We start from the raw sequence: 18252 nt of genomic DNA, 5'->3' as shown, positions 1-18252 counted from the left end.
GCTTCACTGGCCCATGTTGGTATTATCATTGCGCTGTTCACCGTCTTAGCTGTAGAGGGCGCAGCGTCACTGGCCCTCATGTGGGATCCAAACCGGGGCCCTGCTGCTCAGAGCTGGTGTCCCAAGGCAGCTCTTAACCAGCAATGCCACTCGGCCGACCCTTTTTCTATATTTTTCGTTGCAAAAATGCATCATGACTTCTCCTACAACCCAATAACTTCACTTAAGGCATAAGAATTAGACTTGAAATCATAACGAACCAATACACAGCAACAGGAAATCCTAGCCAGCATAATAAGGCAAGTAAGGCAATAAAAAAAACCCCCAACTATTAGAAAGGAAAACATAAAATCATATACTACTAGGAATTATGCTTCCATATTTATACACCCTTATCTTTCATTGTCTCTGGTTTGCTTGGTATGTTCTTTATTTAAGCCTCAAAATAATTAACTCATCCCCACTTCCTGGGTCAGTCTGATTGGAGGTGTTTCGATCTCACAGAGGCATTTTTTTTAATTCCAGGTGTATGAATCCTCATTAATTAAATAATTTAAACAATTCATTATGTTTTGTTCATTTGGCTTAATGTGGTTGAATACTGTGCTGTTCTGGGCCCACAATGAGACAAAGTTATAAAAATGTGTGATACAGAGTAAATAAAAAAATGTTCCCATTGAGTAAGCAACCAGTGAGTCTAATGTAGTGATTTTTTTTTTAACTTTAAACCTGATGTGATTTTATGGCAAATTTCCAAAGGGTTAGTGAGAGTAAAACGGTATACTCAAATAAATGTTTGTGGCAGTCGTACCACAGGGGGAACTGCGGTTTCCCTTTGTTGGTTCAGCACTTCTTCTCACATGGCATCGAGAGGCAGTTTCCCTGGGCAAGAAGCCTCACACACGAAGCCGGCGGGAAAAGTGTGCTCACTGTGCTCCAACCTTCAGCTCCTTCTGAAAATGGAGAAGAAGAAAAAGTTGAAAAACAAAAACAAGCCCTGCTGTTTTGAGCTGGGCTGTATTGTGGCCATGGGTCCAAAGCAAACCCAGGCAGCTCTGCTCACGCTGGGCTGTCCTTCTGGAAGAGAGCACCAGTCTGGAACTATTGTTACAACCAAATGGATTCATGGAATCTGGAGTGGTGTAAAAATAATGACACGTGATACTCCTGCACAATTTGCCCAATTGTACATTAGCCAGTGAGTTCGTTCTGTGCTCAGGAAGCAATCTGCCTGCCGTTGGCTCTGTCTGCCTTCTGTACCGGCTCACCTGCACTACAGGTGTTTGGACAAGGATAGTAACTTGGATGATGATAATAATGACCACCAAGTGCATCAGGCACTGCACAGGTGTGTGTGTGTTCAGAATTTCACACAACCCTCGGGGTTCCTCTTTTACGGAGGCTGTGAAAGGTGCAGTCATTTCCTCGGTCTCTGTGCAGAGGCAGATTTGAACCCAGCCCCAGGGTCCCAGCCCCAGCGCTCGCCCACAACCTCCTGCGGGCTGGCTGCAGCCTTCTGTAGTACAGGAAAGGCGATTAATTCTCATCGCCTGAACTGGCATTTGCTACAACAGAAGCCTTTGTCCCTTCTCCCACGTCCCTTTAGAACACAGGCGTCTTTTTCTCCCTGTGGACATGGGTCCCTGTAACCAACCTCGTGAGCAGCTTGATGGCAGATGGCACTGTCCTTTGTGTGAGAACAGCATTGCTGCCCAAGGCCTTTGCTCCTGGGAACTCAAGCCAGAATGACTCTTCCTGGCCCAGAACAGACTCAGCGAGTCTGAGTTCTCAGAGAGTCTTGGTTCTGGCTACAGAATTAAGTGCTGCAAAGGGCTTGCTGAGCCGCTAAAGGGTGGGCTGGAGGGAAAAGGGGCTTCTGCGTGACAGGAGATGGCAGGAGCTTTGGTGACCCACCAGCTGCCTGGGTGCAGGAGGCACTCCTCCCTGGGGAGTGAACCCCTTCCCGCGAGGCTGGGCCCTGAGATCAGTGGGGAGGGCTGTGGCCTAGACGCAGGGGTTTGGGCCCCTGTCCTCCACTCCCAGTTGTCCCCCGAGTTTTGTAGATACAAATGCTGGGCAACTCTCAATGGTGCCATGACCACCCACCATGCAGAAGGCTCTTGGCTATAGAGATGGCAAAGCCAGAGCAGTCGTTTCAGTGTCACAGCAGATACCTTTCTCCCAGGGGTCATGCACAGCCAGGTAGAGGTCAGTATCCAGAAACCATCCCCTGCTGGTTCTGTCTCCCTAAGCTTTATTATTTGGGCAATAGTACATATTCCTTTTCCAAGGAGGCTATTTATATTTACAGCGTCTTATTACATCATGTGCTGTGATCTAATAAGGAATATTTATTGGGTCTTCGTCCTGGTTCCTGGCACAGAGCCTCCAGAACCCTGTAATCCCCGGGTGATGGGGTGAGAGGAGCCCCTCCCAGCCACACCTGACATTATGCTAATGACCGAGGGCCCCTGGAGAGCTTCAGGAGGGGGCTGGTCGCAAGGGGAGCCAACCAGGGATGAGAGGGCTGGACTTTCACCCACTCAATTGCACCTGGGTGGTGGGACCTCCATAAACCCCCAAAGGACGAGGTTCAGAGAGCGTCCAATGGGTGAGCGCATGGAGGTGCTGGGACAGTGGACCCCAGGGGCCCCGAGCCCGTCCCCAGGCCTCGCCCTCCGCGTCTTGCCTCCCACCTGCTCCTCAGTCAGACCCTTTATGACCCTAATCCCCTAAGAAACGTGTGCCCCGAGTCCGGGAGCCACTCTAGCAAGTTCCTGGGACCCAAAGAGAGGTGTGGGGACCCCCAACTTATAGGCGGTCTGTTGGAAGTACGTGTGGCCGGGCCTTGCGGCTGATGTCTGAGGGGCAGTGTTGTGGGACTGAGCCGCCCTCGTGGGGTCTGCGCGAGCCCCAGGGGCTGGTGTCAGGACTGAGTTAAGCTGTGGGACACTCAGCTGGTGCCACAGAACTGGGGTGTGTGGGGAAACCCACACATTTGATGTCGGAAGTGTTATGTTGTTAAAAAACCAGATCCTGGCATATCAATTTGGGGATTTTATGTATTCAGAAAATAACCACTGATTTCTGGCATTGGTGCCACAGCTTCCTCCACCGTGTCCCTTCTTTTAAGTCTAGACTTTCCATATGGTAATGTTTTAAAATTATTATTTTGAAGTCATTTTAGACTAACAGAAGAGTAGTAAACCTAGTAGGTTTTCCTGCGAGTAACCCCTGACCCAGGAGCTTGGTGTCTTCTGTCAGCACCTGTGAAGCAGGACAGGTAACCGGTTACCTCACAGACAGGGCTGGAGCCAGCCCTGTGCAGCTGTAGACACAGCCCTGGGAGCCTGGTTGGGGTGCCACGTGAGCATGGCCTGGGCTGTGCCGTGGCCATCAGGACGGTTGTGAGGAGCAACCCCAGGGAGGGCAGGCGAGGCTGCAGGACACGCAGAGCGGGTGGGAGCCGGTACGGGCGCACTGTCCACGTCAGGCGAGGCGGCCACGGGCCAGGCCCAGCTGCCCAGTCACCAAGGGCTGCCCTCTGCAGACAGTGGCTGGAGCAGAGCAGCCGGGGACACCATGAAGGACCGTGATGCTGTGGTGACCCAGCAGAGTGTAGGAGGGAGCCCCTTCCTGGGCTCCAAGACCTCCCACCATGCTCACTGCAGGCATCCCACCGGAGTGCCCATGCAGGCCTACCAGGGCTGGGGCAGTGTGTGGCCACTCAGTGTCCATCGGCAATGTGTCCCTACACACATCTGGACTCCCTGCAGCAGCCACATCAAGCTGCATTCCTACCTGAAAAGATACCGCTGTCTTTGTGAGGAGCGGAGCTCTCCAGATGAGACGAGGCCCAGACCCAGCAGTCGCTGTGCTCACTGCTCAGCACAGTCACGAGGATTCAGTTGCCTGGGACTACGCTGAAGTGCGACCCTCCAAAAACCGTCTACAAAGTGAGCACTGGGAAGACCAGGAGAAGGTGGTTCAGAAACAAACACACAGAGATAAGAAGCAAAAAAACCTGCGAAGCTGCTACAGGCTCCGTGCTGGAACTCACTGGTCATGAGGCTGTGCTTGACGTCACAGCTCCCTTGGCAGCTCTCCACTTTGTGTCCCCTTTGTCCTCGGCACTGGGGTCCCTAGTGGGTAGAGTGATCCAAACCTCCATTTAGGGAAAACCTGCATCCTGCTGGGTTTTATTTGTCCGGTTGCCGTAGTTTCCATGAACCTTTACCACTGGCCGTGGACATGTGCAGAGATGCCGGGCCTACGGCCCATCTCACCTCCACAGTGCCACAGTGACCCCCTTAACTGGGGTCAATTACTCGAGCCAGATCAACCCTTGTCTGCCTGGTTCAGAGGCATGAGGAGCCCCAGGTGGCCAGGTGGCAGTCTCAGCTTCTGGCAGTGGTCAGCAGGTGCGTTGCTATGACCCCTGGGGCAGGCAGCCCGTCTGGAGATTCAGATCTGCCCAGACAAGCACGGGACTCTGCAACCAGGTCATTCCGTGTGCTGGTGGCAGGAGCACGATGACTTGCAACGCTCGCCTCCCAGACCCACGCGTGTGCCTGTGGGGGACATGGCACCATGTGATGGCCCTGGCTGTAAGTATCCGCTGTACCTGTGACACAACCCCGTGCTGCTGGGATGACTGTTCGGGAAGCTACTCCACCCCTCAGCTGGGCCTGCAGCTTCCGAGGTGCAGGGGGTATGACAAAACCAGTCAGTGACATGGCACCAGTCTGCTGCCGCTCTTCCTGTGCTATAACAAGTTCTCTGGACACAGATGCCACTGCCATGGAGGGCAGTGTCCAGGCCGGTCTCAGGTGACTGGCTGTTCAGTGCTGGCAGGGCAGCACAGCCGGGGCGACCAGCTCATACCAGTGAGGACAGGCCTCTACCCCTTCCATGACAGAAGAGGCGGAGGCAGCCAGCCGGCCCCCAGGCATCTGGGCCAGCTCTGGTGCAGGGAAGTCCACGCTGTGGGCACAGGTGCACGTCCACGCCTGCCATGTGGCTACTTGGCTCATGAACACACTAAGTCAGCCCTGCAGCGGTGGCAGTGGGGTTGGTTGGCACCCGCAGGGCCGGTCATTTTTCACCTGGTGACCAGAGCTGCATTTGCTCTGCGTGCCCACTGGTGGGCATCCACTCGGGACACAAATGCTCTGACTGTGCTCCTTCGAGGTCCGTCCTGGTGCGTTGTCCAGGCCTTCCTTCTAATCAGTTTCCCCATCCTGCCCCTTCCAAGTTGCTGACCAGTCAGATCATTAGTGACCGCCGTGACTACATACCCTGGCCCCACATCACTCCAGGACAGCGGACAGCCCAGTGTGCTGCTGGAAGCCCTGCCCAAGAGGACTGCCCTTCACCAGTTGTCCACGGTCACCTAGAGTGGGGCCGAGACATGCATCTGTCCACTTCAGGGGGGTGACAGCATGTCCTGCAGCCCCACCAGAAACTGGGCTCACACTTTCCTTCCACAGTCAACTGGTTGTGGGAACCAGACTGGGGGACCAGGTGAGGACAACTCAGGCCCCCTGGCTCACTGCCCCATGCTATTTCCAGGGCACACTTCTGGGTGTCCAACTGTCAATTTCCCAGGAAAACAGATGACAGCAAAATAAGTGTCCACAGACATCTTTGTGGCCCTTCCGTGGCCACTGTGAACCTGCATTCGCAGAAGGACCCTGATTCTGCCTCAGGTGTCCTTTGAAGACCTTGAAGCCGATGTATTTCATGTAATTGTCTAAAGGAATGACTACCTTTTGGGTTTTGTCTAGGAAACAGCTCAGGCAGGGTGCCGCTGAAGATGGGTGTGGGCAGTCTGGACTTCCACGTGCCTGCCCATGGGGCCTCGTCTCAGTGAGGGACAGTGTTTTGACAGGACACGTCCAGGGCACCGTCCAGCTCTGACAGTCTGCAGCCGCTCACCTGGGTGAGGGAGGGGCCTTGGGCTGCGTCTGGCCGTGCTTTCCATATTAAAGGATATCCCCCTAAAAGCATCAAGCATCTGTCGGGCCACCTGTTTCAGGTCCTGCAGACATGGCCCCATGGCTTCTCCAGGCAGCCTGCTCAACCCTGGGCACTGATGTCCATGGGGTGCCTGGTGGCGGGTGGGGCCCATGGGGCAGCTGGGGATAGGCGGGGCTCAGGGGCCTCTCCACGGGAACCGGCGGCCAGCCTGCACTCTGCTCTTGGCTGAACATTTGCTGTTTGAATCAGCTAATCCGTCCCTCTCCTCCCCCGCCCCCAACCTTGCTTTCAGAAGAGCGTCAATATTCATGAATAAAATAAAAATAGCACAAAAAGCTGACTCCCCATTTCCTGCCCCCAGGCCGTTTTCTTCCTTGGCCCAGCTTGGTCCGGGTGCCCCGTCAATAGGCCCTGTGTGCGGCCTGGCCATCCACGCCCCCACCCCCACCCCACCGCCCTTAGCCCCCATTGGCTGCCTCAGCCCGCAGTGGGGCTGCTGGGGGGGGGGCCCACGCCCACAGGGAGGGATAAAATGCGGCCCCTGCCCAGCCTCCTGCCACTCAGGACACTGCAGCCAGGAGGTGACGAGGAGGAGCCACCAAGACCACGACGTGAGTGGAGAAACCGCTGGGGCAGGGGTCCGAGAGGGTGGGGTGAGGAGCGGGTGGGAATTTAAAAAGCCCCTCCGGATACCTGCAGCATTTCAAGTGTGGGTCTTAGAACGCCTCAACTGACAGCTAGGGGCCCTTCTGCCCACAGTGGAAGAGGTCTGGGGGGACCGCTGACATCGCCCCAGAAGTGCTACAAACACTGCTTCTTCCCTTTGGAACAGCAGGGCTGTTCCCTTGTTGGGTACTGAGCCTGGCTGGGCCCATTGCCAGCTGAGAATGACGTGCGACCTGGTGCCAGGTTAGCCCTGCCTCACGGGTACATGTTTACTCACGGTGCTCCCGCCCTGGCCCTGGGCGGGTGACTGCCGCTGGCTCAGTGTTGCAGTCCCTCAGGGTCCCCGGGACACCACTCAGAAATTACACAACCGAGAGATCTTTACACTACAAATTGGCTCAGAGAAATCCGGGTTTATGGTGGGTTTAACTTTCTTCTCATAATTTCTCAGGGAGGTAGGGCCCCTTCCTTAGCGGGGACCCTCACATCATATGTGATGGAACCTTCTAAGGAGTTAAAGCCCAAAAGTTCTCGTTTTCAACATAAAAAGATTAGTGCAGGAAACTGATGAGAGAATGAAGTGAAAAGAGAACACGGATATTTGATTTCCACCTCTCTTAAATATAAGCTTTAAACCATCAATTGTTTCTTAGTCAAAGGGAAGGATGTAACAGGAAAAAATTTTAAATTAATTTGTAGTATGGTTATGAAAAAAATCACATTTTATGGTGTTTTCAAATATATGGAATAAGGTTTTATACTTTTCCTTTAAAAAAAATCATACTAGTCATCCTTAAAAATAATAAAATTAACCTCCTCTCCCACAGATCATCATAGACTTTGAGAAGCACCAGGATGATATAAAAGTTTTTTGGTTTTTCATTAAAAATAATCAAAATTGAAAACGTGACTGCAAAGGATAAGACAGTACGAAATGTTAAAGATTGTAACCTATCTGAAATGTTCTATCTACATGGGATATATCTGATTTTTAAAGACAGGAGCAAAGCAAAGTATGCTGATCGTTAACAGGGTGACTTCAGCAAAGATTGGGCCAAGACAAAAATCCTCAATTCTCTTTCCTTTGGGAAACCAGAAATAAATAAAATCTTAAATATTTTACTCCAATTTATTTTTAAGATGTAAGTGACATCTTCAACATGGGAATGATTTTTCAACAATTAGATGTGATTCTTATATTGAATTTTAACTATGACAGTGCTAAGACTCTTTACTTATTGGAACGCAAGGCCATGAATTGGTAAGTTTCTCTAGCTGTGACTCAATTTTGTGAAACAATTGAAAAGCTGTCTTTGTAAAATGTGCCCAGTCCCCAGGATGGAACAGACATTTCTGTGGCCTGTATAAGGTGCATGCTGGGAGGGGTCCAGGAAGTTTCCTTCCTTGATAACTGCAGAGAAACACTCATTAGTGGCTAAGAGGCGTGTCCCCACACACCCGAGGCAGCCCCCCAGCAGCTGTGAACAAACACCCCTGTGATGGCTGTGTGTCTGCTGTCCCCACAGGGCCAGCTTCACAGTACAGCCTGCCAGCACATCTGCTCCTGTGGTCAAGGTGCCTTACTCTGATCTTCAAAAAGGCTGTGGCAATCCTACCATGTTTATTTTTCCAGTAAAGATTTGTATTACAAATGGGCTCAATTTATATATTCATTTAATGGGAAGCAAATTCCTACACTTCATGATCCTTAAAATCTTCTGGAAGGACCTGCACTTTTCATATTAGTCTTATTTTTCAGTAACGTGTGTGCTGCTCTGTGAACAGGACTTTTCTCCCGTGTTCTAATTGTTTATTGATAGAGTATTGACAGAGTTCTGTCAATGTTTGCAGCCTTGTTTGGCTCCCAGTCACCAGCTGGCAGTGATACTCTGCTCCCCTGCATTGTCCCTTGTCTCGGAGCCCTGTGGGGGCAGGGGGTGGCCCCAGCGGGGAGGCAGGGGTCAATCCCAGAGCTCACTCACTGCCTTGTTGTGTTTGCTGAGGTTTCCCACTGGCCAAATCCAACTAGAAGAGAGAGGGCCTGGGAACCTATCAATGTGGCTGAGGGACAGGGGCACTGGGGGAACTGCGACAACCCCACGTGTTCCCAGAACGCCCCGCTGAGCCTGGGAGGGGAGATGAGCCATGGCTGCCCAGCCCCTCCTGTGGGTCAAGGTCTGTGGAGATGACACGGTAACTCTTCTATGTAAAGGCGCCTTTCCTCTGTGGACCCCTAGGATGTCGGAGCTGGAGAAGGCCGTGGTGGCCCTCATTGACGTTTTCCATCGGTATTCCGGAAAGGAGGGCGACAAGCACAAGCTGAAGAAATCCGAACTCAAGGAGCTCATCAACAATGAGCTTTCCCACTTCTTAGAGGTCAGTCTTGCTTTTCAGGCGACAGTTTATGCGCTGTCCTCTCCACTCATACACCTGCACGCTTTCTTTCGAGTGGGCCTGAAGGTGACTCGTTCTGCTTCAGGACACCGAGGTGTCTTCTGAAAATGTCTCTGCATGACAGTCCTCATTGTGAGGACAGCTTCGCTGGGCCACGCTGTCGTCATTTCCGTTTTGTGGACAGTGGGGGCATCAAGGACAAGTTCCCGCCTCAAAGGCGAAAGCACAGAGTTCTCTCTGAAAAGGGCCTGAGGCTTCAGAGTGGGAGTGAGGGCAGGGGGTGGGAAGTGCACTGACTCCTCATGGCCATGGTGAGCATCTAAGAAAGGTGTTCCAGATGAGCTTCTGTTTGGGGGAAGAGGGCTACTGCGGCTTTAGTACAAGTTTAGCATTGGCTGCGGTGATACAAGACACCATTTACTCAGCAAACATTCATTGAGCACGTGGCATGTTCACTCCTTGGACACGCAGGCCCGAAGACGTGGCCTCTGCTTCTGAGGCAGCCAGCCTGGCACATCAATGAAGGGCCACCACCTACTTCGGTGAGGGCATAAGAGAGGGCCCCACGCCCATTGTGGGCTCCCCGGAATAAGGGACATTGGAGAGGAACCATCTTCGGGCTCAGACCCTATCTCAGGAAGCTGCATGGGGGCCCCTGAGGAGCCTACACCGCAGGCAGGTCCCACTCTCATCAAGGACTCACTTCTCACCCACCAGCTCCTGCACACGAATTGGCCACCCCTTGTCTCTACCACACACCTGTCTTGTGCCCTTGAGGCAATCCCCCTGGTGACAGACCCTCCCTTAGTGCCCAGGTCACTGAAGTGACCAATCACACACAAGGGAAATGGCCAGCCAACGAACCAGTGCACACATGTATGACCAGGAGCTGATTCGGGGAAGATTCCAGAGCATCAGGGCAGGGCCCCGCTGCACGGTGACAGGGACCCGCCCTCACAGCCAGCTGAGCCTCTCAGTGCAGGACAGCCCCAGCTGCCAGCAGCAGGGCACTCCAACCTCTGCAGGCTGGTGGGGTTCTCCAGTCCCACCCCAAACATTGCATCACTGTGCACAGCGCCTCCAGAGCAGAGCAGGTGGCCTGCAGGCATGATGCGGGTGGGGCAGGCATCCCCAAGATGGAGTCCAGGATGGGTGTAGCCGGCATTCAGCTGCCCCACTCACACTGTCAGCCATCCATCCAGTGCCACCAATTCCAACTCTAACTTAACCAGCGGAGAGACCCACTTTCTTCTGTAGAAAGGGTGGTTGTCAGGATGAGATGAGACAGTGTCTGGCAAGTGCTCCCCACACAGTGGGAGCTCAGGAACCAGTAACTGCTATTATTACCGATTGTAAGACACAGCAAAATCTCCACATGTGGGGGGCCACACTTTCTGAAAGATGAGTTGCTCGTGGTGTGTCAGGCGTTGGGAGCATCTGTTGCCGGGTTTTACGGCGGTGATTTCGGACTGGAGGCAACGATCGTGTAACTGCAGTAACACTGCTGCCATCCCCACGTTTACAGGCCCCGCCCGAGCCCACTGCACCCTTGGCCTTTCCCGTTTTCTGCCTCCGGCAGCTGGTGCATCTTACCTGACGTGTCAGGCCGAACTCTGTGACTGGTTGCTGGTGCTGAACACGCCGTAATGATGCTACTTGTCAGGTCCCAGGGCCACGTCCTTCCTGCCTTGCTTGTGGCCCAGCCCCGTTTTCTCAGAGACTTGGTGACACTGTTCACTTGGTGTCTGTGTTGGGCAGGAAAACCACCAGGCCAGTCCTGTGATACCTGGAAACGAACTCAATGGCAAAAAGAACACAGGAAGTTAACACATTTAGGGCATGTTCCCAAGAGTTACTTCAGTGAAAACACGCTTTCAAAACATAAAAGTCCACGGAAGCTTCCACGGCAGGGGCTTCCACAAACGAACAGTGGCAGTCTGGGGGCAAAAGCTCACTCGTTTTTCCAAGACAGTTGCATAAATCTGCTCAGGCTGGTGGAGGTGCTGTTTTCCAGGTGTTGTTCTGTTGTAAGTACAGTGAGAGCTCAGCAGGCTGTTCCCTTCCCTGTACAAGCAGCACGGGTTCCACTGAGTCTAAAGTACGGTGGAGAAGGCACAGTCCCCCGCCAAGTCCCCTGTCATAAGACAAACCTTGCTGCTATTTTGCATTTTGTATCTCAGGTTGTTTCTGTAAAGATTTTTAAAACCAGCCAACTTTTAATTATGTTTTAATGGCCCAAAATTTCATTTTCAAGCAAGCTGGCCAACTTCTCTTGTCTCTCTTAGGAAATCAAAGAGCAGGAGGTTGTGGACAAAGTCATGGAAACACTGGACAACGATGGAGACGGCGAGTGTGACTTCCAGGAATTTATGGCCTTCGTTGCCATGGTTACCACTGCCTGCCACGAGTTCTTTGAACACGAGTGAACTAGAGAAAACAACCATGCTGTTCCTGCAGCGGAGACAAAGATCCCAGGAGGAAGCAGGGAGCAGCGGCGTGCAGGCTACTAGGAGCTGAGCTTCCGCCGTGTTGTAGTGAATTAGGGAGCTTGATTTGCTTTGTGAATGAAAAATTGAACCCTCTCTGCTGGGGCTGTTTGCAATGGCTCCATCACACTCTGCTGTATTAGGCACCTTGCTAGCTGACTGGCCCCAGCGGCCTTTGGTAATAATCACTTAGGAGAGTCAGTGCTGTCACAAAGCGCATGCTATCCTGGCTGCCATGGCTGTAGAATCCTAACCTAAAAAACACAAAGCTGACTACCAAAACAGAGTGGACATTTGTGGTCTCCTTAAGTCTCCACTACACTTAAAATCGCAAAGTTCTGCTCACCATCCTTTGGAAAGGATGCCCTTCCTTAAATTTGTTCATCATCAGTGTAAATGACACCCGAAGTAGTCAGAGGATCTGACAATGCTGTCCCACTCGCCCACAGAGCATGGTCACATTTAGATCCCTTTTCCTATGGTGAGCTGTGATTACTGAGTAAATACAGAGAATGCCAAAAAATGTATATACATTATAAGAAAGAAAAAAAAACTATTAAAATTGTAATACTCGATATATACCGATAAAAGATGAATACAAGTCATGTGTATACATTTTTTTGGAACCCCTGGTATTTAATGCTAACAGTTTTAAATGAAAAAATGTGTCTCATAAACCAACAAGTACTGGAATTTTCACGGTAATCAGAAGTGAGAATCAAAATTCTGTATTCAGTGGAATTTTCCTGAAGGGCTCACTTGGCTGTGTCTGTGGGATGCGAGGGCGGCAGGAGCGAGGCCGGGCTCGGGACCGGTGTCCTCTCCACCGCTGCGATTCGCACACTGCATGTAATTTCGTCTCCTGTCTGAAGTGATGTGTCTGGTCGGCTGGCGAATGTCATTCCTGACTTGTCTGTGCCAGGCGGGGTCTGCTCATCGCTGCTGGTGGGCAGTGTAGGAAGAAAGCTTTGTATGCACAAATTCAAATAGATCACGTTTCGAGTCATCAAGTTACAAATATTAAAAATCACTTCCAGGAAAATTCAAATTAATCCTATCCACCCTCTTCCTGTTTTGTTTTACTTAAGGATACAGGTTGGAAACTGATAGAATAATTGATCGCTTGTTTTTGCATTAAATAAAAGTGCACTGTGACACGTCTCCGTAGCCGTTAAACAGGAAATAAAAGCGAAATACCTGCAAAGAGGAGTAAAACCCATTCCTTGGCTTCCTCTGGGATGCAGACACTGCACCCCCCAAAGCAGAGCGGGTGTCCATGTGGGGACACTTGGATGGGGCGGGGCGCGTAGGGGAGCTGCGATTGGCTTGAACAGTCACGTGCCCGCCCCGCCCGGCTGGATTGGATCTGATACAGAAAGGGCGGGGCAGGGATGGCTCCTGGCCCCGCCCACCATCGGCTAGGCTCCGCCCCTGGGCTGCGGCTGCGCAGACTCAGCGCAGGCGTCTCGGGGGTCGGGTACGCTCCGCGGTTTTGTTCCCACGCGGTCAGTGGCCCCCGCGGGTCCCTCGGTCCCGGCCGCAGACCCGGTGGAGGAGGACGCTGGGTGGCGGCTGCCGCTTCAGAAGCACCTCGGGGGTGCTGTCCACGTGGCTGGACTGGGCGAGCCCGCGGCCTCCCGCCCCGGGGAAACCCCAGCAGGCGGCGGCCGCGCCAACGCCGCAGGAGAAGGGCGAGCCCCGCAGGCTATCTGCTTGGCGACAGTGAAGTCGGCCCCCGCCCCTTAAGCTCTGGGGCTCCTCCGGGAGGCGCAGCGCCGGGACGTCCGCTCACGCGGGTGGCAGTGGCTGCGGCGGGCGCCCCGGCCTCCCCCGACACACCCGGCTGATTTCTCTATGGTTTCCAACTGTGCTCTGTGGGCGCCTTAATTTGAGCAAATTCAAGTTCACTGAAGGGATACAGCTGAGCGCCTCTTGGGGACGGGTAGTTACAAGAGCTGCCCTTAGGTGATTCGGTCACTGTGTGAGCATCACAGAGGCACTGACCACTGCACGGTGCAGCCCACCACACACCTGGACTGCAAGCTGAATCAGCACAGAGTCAAGACACCAATGACCCATGAGAAAAAGCATGGACTATATGAAGGTTATGGCTAATGTAAAATGCTCCTACAAACCAATGAAAAAACACCCTTCGGCTCAAGAACTGCCAAATCTGAACAGACTGTCAAATAAAGGATAAAAATAACCATCAACACATTCAACGTGACTAGACATGACACTTATTTGACTACCAAATCACAAGGACATGTTTTAATCTTGAGCAAGAGGCCTCCCCACACTGCCCTTCCGGTGGGCAGTGGGTGGCCCAATCCTGCACCCCGCATGAACTCTGAGGCACTCACTCTACCTGCAGGTGCTGCAACCGAGCCCGTCACCATCCTCACAGAAGAAAAGCTGCGGGGCCGCTGCAGCGGTTCAAATCACCCAGATGGACAGGACAGCAACTGTGGGCACACTGTGTGCTGTGGCCGTAAAACGGGGGGAGTGTATGTAATAGATAAAAAAGTCTGTAATTTACTAAGTACAAAAGTGGATTATAAAAGCACATGATCCTGATTTTGTAAAAAAATTTTAAAGGAAAAACCTAAATCCCTGAAAGGGTTTATATCAAATCCTAGTGCTGCTGTTTGACCCAGAAGTTGCATTATAAATTTTCTTCTTTATACTTTAATGTGCTTTATAGAGTTTATGCTGTAAGCATAAACACTTTTATAGTCAAACTGAGTGCATAATAAAATTCATCTTCTTTGGGGTAATTTAAGAAACCTTTTTCACACATTTAAAAATGCAGAATTACAAACAGTCAATAACTTTTATTAACATAATAATATAAAAAATTAGTGTGATATACAGGATTCCCAGAAAGTAATTTAAAACATTTTAATGTGCTTCTTAAAGTCTTAATGTACAAGACACCTTGTCTTACTGCCACCGACCTGTCAATACAAAAAAAGGACAATATTTGTTTGCTATAAAACTACAACATGAAGATTAGGGTTAGGTAGTTGGTCCCCTGCCGGGACATCCACTCGCCGGCTGCTACGCCCTGTGTGTGTCACACAATAAGTCACACAGACTATGTACATAATGACCACAGACGGCTCAAGTCCAGCCTGTGGAACGCAGCCCAGCAGGCAAACCGAGCTTGGACACACCTGCTGTTTGTGGCCAAGTAAGAGTGAGACGTGAGAGGCGGCCAGGCCTACATAGCAGTGAATTGAAAACGGCAGAGAATGAGTAACAGCTTTGTTAGGCACTGATCCAGGCTAATTCCAGGAAAACCTGGTTGTTTCTAAGAAGCATGCACAATTCATAAACTTTCCCACCCTCAAGTCCCCCCAAAACCCAACAACTTCATGACATACTTTCTCAGCTATATAAAAATACTCTTTTAGATATGCGCTTCCTTTCAAATTCTTAGAAGTTTCAAAAGCATTTTATATTCTCTTCTTTCATTGAGGTTTACTATAATATTACATCACTCAGTTTAGTCAAGTTTGAATAAAATAACTGACTATGGTTTGGCCACATGTTATAGGCACACAGCTCAATCGTGAAGGCCAGGGTGAGGATGGACGCGCCGGGTCCTGGACGGCACTGCCTGGCGCTCCACTTCCAAATATGCTGAGTCGGAGGAAAAATAGTGATTCAGCACACTTTCAAGTACTGAGGAGAATTAGTACTGTGATGTTATGGAACCAAGCGTTTAACAGCAAGAAGTCACTAACCTGAAGAGGTTTAGAGCTAACCGCCGGCTTACCTTTCCGAAACAGCATCACCTGGACTGCCCTGAGTGGTGCGTGCTGAGTGGCAGTGGCAGTGCGAGCAGGCCATTGGGCACACCTGCTTCACCAGAGACACTGGCAGCGAGGAACGTGGGGGGGCCCACCCGGGGGGGCCCACCCCGTGCCTGGTCTGGGCCCAAGAGCGGGGTGGGTGGGACCTGCCTGGGCTCAGCTCCTCCCTGTGAAGGGCGGGGGGACCGGCTGTGCTGGGCTCCAGTTCCTTCCAGCGTGAACTCTATGCATAGGCTGCGCACTGGAACTGGGAATATAAACTGAACTCACAAGAATCGAGAACTCTATTTCTAGCCTAAAAAAGTGCAAACTTGCAATACAGCAGAGAACAGACCGCACACCTCAGCTCCACGATGCCCAGGCCGGGCCTCTCACTTTCCTTCCCAGTCACCTGTCTGTTAAAATGCCGACATTTAGGTTTGTGTACATGTCCTTCAGGATTAAAGTTTCTTCCAATAATTCAGAAGTGGCTCCTCAGATGAGATTTGGGGAACTCTGAGACAAATCTGTAAAAGTGGGGGAAGGGTGCTTGCCATGTCCTCACGTGTCCCAGCAACGTCAAGTGGTCCCCAGGCCTGCAGGCCTGGGCCGCGCTCATCACATGTTGTAGGCGACATAGATGGGGTCCAGCTGGTCGGCCAGGAAGCCGTCCCGCAGGTGCATGCGCTGCTTCTCGCCACGGGAGTTAATGGGGATCACGCCGGGGTCCACAATGACCACCACGCCCACAACCAGGTGGTGCTCCTCCAACACCACGTTGGTGACCAGGGCCACCAGGTCTAGGGCATCCTGCTCCAGCCCGTCCAGCTCCACCACCACCACCAGCAGGTTGGTCCAGGTGAAGACGGCACTGCAGAGAGAGGACAGATTGCATCAGGGGCGCAGACACCGACACACCCACGGGCAACGGTGCCACACAGGAGAGGGGAAGGTGAAGGTCATGAACCGACCCTGCACCACTGCCTGGCCATCCCCAAGTCAGGCTGAGTCTACAGGAGGACCTGTTCTAGCTACGGTTCTCACTAAGAATCGAGAGCACTATTTGATGTTGAACACTGTACCTGTCCCAGTGCTAGCTCCGTACAAGATGAAGAAATCACGAGTCATACCATTTAACCAAGAAAATTCACATTAAAAGCAGAAACACATCAGAACAACTGCAGAGAGCTCACACTCACAGAGCTTGGCCTGTGCATTCGGGGACAGACTTGGTTTAACACTGGTCAGGAAGAGGACACAGCTGGCAAGGCTCAGAGCAGTGTTCCCGGAGTGTCGCAGGGTGGACCTGAGGCCGGGTTGGCTCCTGGAGAGGCAGGCACCTGGCAGGTGCCTGTACCCAGGGGGTGGGGGCTGCGTCTGGCTTACCACTCGGCGATGCTCCTGTGTGCTCGGATCACGGACGTCTCGATGTCGATGGGGTGGTAGCGCATGCCTCTGAGCTCCAGCGTTTCATCCAGAGAGCCGACCACATACAGTGCATCGTGGCGCTCTGTCAGCGGCACAATGCACAAGTCAGGAGACTCAGCGCCGTCTGGCACTTCCCACGCTGTGGCAGCCCCAGCCGGGCTGTCTAGGACAGGGAGCGGGCTATGCCAACATCATGTGAAGCTGAGCCTCCTGCCAGGTGGGATGTGCAGTGGACCCTGACAGAGGTGCCACCCCGCCCCTCAATTCAGAAAAGTGACGTCAATGTGTGAATATATATTTAAAAACATTTACTCTTTCTGGAAACAAAACAGCTACGGGGCTACCGACAGTTCCGGCTTCATCTGACTGGCCTCCTGCAGCCCAGGGCACTTGGTGACTTTGAGGGATCGTGTGGGGCGGGTGCTGCACATAGCTGGTGAACCATGCCTGGGGCTCTGCCTGGGGGGACGTGACGGCCTTATCGCCAGCACCTGCACATTCTCAGCAGGGACCAAGGGTCCAAGGACAGCGAGGGACAGCCACAGGGGGAAACTAATCTCCAGAGAAAAGTGCTGCTGGCACACCCTCCACGGTGCGCCTGGTCATGAGCTCAGGCATAGGCCGTGGGCCTCGCCAGGAACCACAGGACGCTGCGCGTGCCTGGCGGCTCATGACTACGGCAGAAGACCTCAGGGGGTGGCACGGGCACCACGGGGACCCCTCACCTCCACTGGCGTCGGTGAGCTCTGTTCTCCGAAGGAAGCCCAGGTATCCAGTCCTTGCCCAAATGGTCTGGGTGTCTCCAAAGCTCAGCCGGGCACTGAAGTGGTCGGCATGAAGCGCCTCTTCCCCGTGGACCGTGTAGTAGCCGGTGGCATTGTGGGGGCTGCTCACCCAGATCTGCGGGTTTCAAGAGAACGAGAAGGAGCTGAGCAGATTCTGGCATGGGACAGCTACTCACCCAGAGAGCTCAAGGGAACACCGCACAATGGCAGGGGCGTCTGCAGGGTCTCTTCTGTTGTGAACTCAGTTACAATGACAGGCATGGAAAGCCAGCTGCTGAGCCTGCTCTCTGTTCCTGTCCAGGACCCCATGGCCCAGCCCCTCAGGTCAAGTACTGCCAGTGAGCACAGGAGTGGCCACAGGGACAGGGGAGTGAGGCCCTGAGCCCCGCTCAGCCTCACCTCCCCAAGATGTGCGTCCCCCAGGGGCCCTCTGGTCTCGGCGTGCGCGATGACGACCTTCACTCCTGGCAGGATCTGCAAAGAGGCCAAGCTGCATCAGAGACGACAGGACATGCCGGGTCCCACGGCACCAGAAACATGACCCCGGGAGCTTGACCCACGGGGACGTGCACGTGTGAATGGCCAGGGTTAGAGCCAACTAGATTAGACTCTGAATTTCAACAGCAGTAAGAGACTTTGATAAAGAATAAATGTGCATCTTAGCCAGATCACCCCAGTTCCTAGGAACAGACCCTAGTTTGGATGCCATGAGGGCAG

General features: G+C 52.6%; 2 protein-coding genes and 1 long non-coding RNA gene across 4 annotated transcripts in view; 1 reads left to right on the top strand and 2 right to left on the bottom strand.

Moving 5' to 3' along the window:
- Positions 1-128: 128 nt before the first annotated feature.
- LOC109373842 (uncharacterized) lies at positions 129-11318 on the bottom strand. Its single transcript, XR_002122298.1, has 3 exons — positions 10633-11318; positions 3802-3963; positions 129-953 (listed from the first exon to the last, which is right to left on the bottom strand). It is a non-coding gene; the product is annotated as an uncharacterized LOC109373842 (long non-coding RNA).
- On the top strand, positions 6495-12100 carry S100B (S100 calcium binding protein B). 2 transcript variants are annotated; one of them, XM_019628055.1, is made up of 3 exons: positions 6495-6590; positions 8858-9021; positions 11325-12100. In XM_019628055.1, exons 1-3 carry the CDS (start codon positions 6512-6514, stop codon positions 11463-11465), a joined length of 384 nt encoding a protein of 127 aa, XP_019483600.1. In that variant the 5' UTR covers positions 6495-6511; the 3' UTR covers positions 11466-12100. The 2 variants fall into 2 exon arrangements, with proteins under 2 accessions (XP_019483600.1, XP_019483601.1); XM_019628056.1 differs by having other exon boundaries at positions 6505-6590; positions 8883-9021.
- Positions 12101-14344: 2244 nt separating this feature from the next.
- DIP2A (DIP2 acetate--CoA ligase A) overlaps positions 14345-18252 on the bottom strand; it is an 89044-nt gene continuing 85136 nt past the window's right edge. Inside the window, exons 37-40 of the mRNA XM_019628029.1 lie at positions 17935-18009; positions 17476-17650; positions 16709-16832; positions 14345-16193 (exon numbers count right to left, since the gene is read on the bottom strand). Of these exons, the coding sequence (XP_019483574.1) occupies positions 15941-16193; positions 16709-16832; positions 17476-17650; positions 17935-18009 (627 nt within the window). The 3' untranslated portion in view covers positions 14345-15940. The remainder of the gene's footprint in view (positions 16194-16708; positions 16833-17475; positions 17651-17934; positions 18010-18252) is intronic.

Source organism: Hipposideros armiger, unplaced genomic scaffold (assembly GCF_001890085.2).
Source record: "Hipposideros armiger isolate ML-2016 unplaced genomic scaffold, ASM189008v1 scaffold_745, whole genome shotgun sequence".
Lineage (NCBI taxonomy): Eukaryota > Metazoa > Chordata > Mammalia > Chiroptera > Hipposideridae > Hipposideros > Hipposideros armiger.
This window is presented reverse-complemented; position numbering and strand designations above follow the sequence as displayed.

Bases quoted from the DNA above. Each gene is read 5' to 3' on its own strand.
- S100B (XM_019628055.1), top strand. From the start codon at position 6,512: ATGCGGCCCCTGCCCAGCCTCCTGCCACTCAGGACACTGCAGCCAGGA. The intron at 6,591-8,857 runs GTGAGTGGAGAA...TTCTATGTAAAG, and splicing joins GGAGCCACCAAGACCACGAC to GCGCCTTTCCTCTGTGGACC. The intron at 9,022-11,324 runs GTCAGTCTTGCT...TGTCTCTCTTAG, and splicing joins AGCTTTCCCACTTCTTAGAG to GAAATCAAAGAGCAGGAGGT.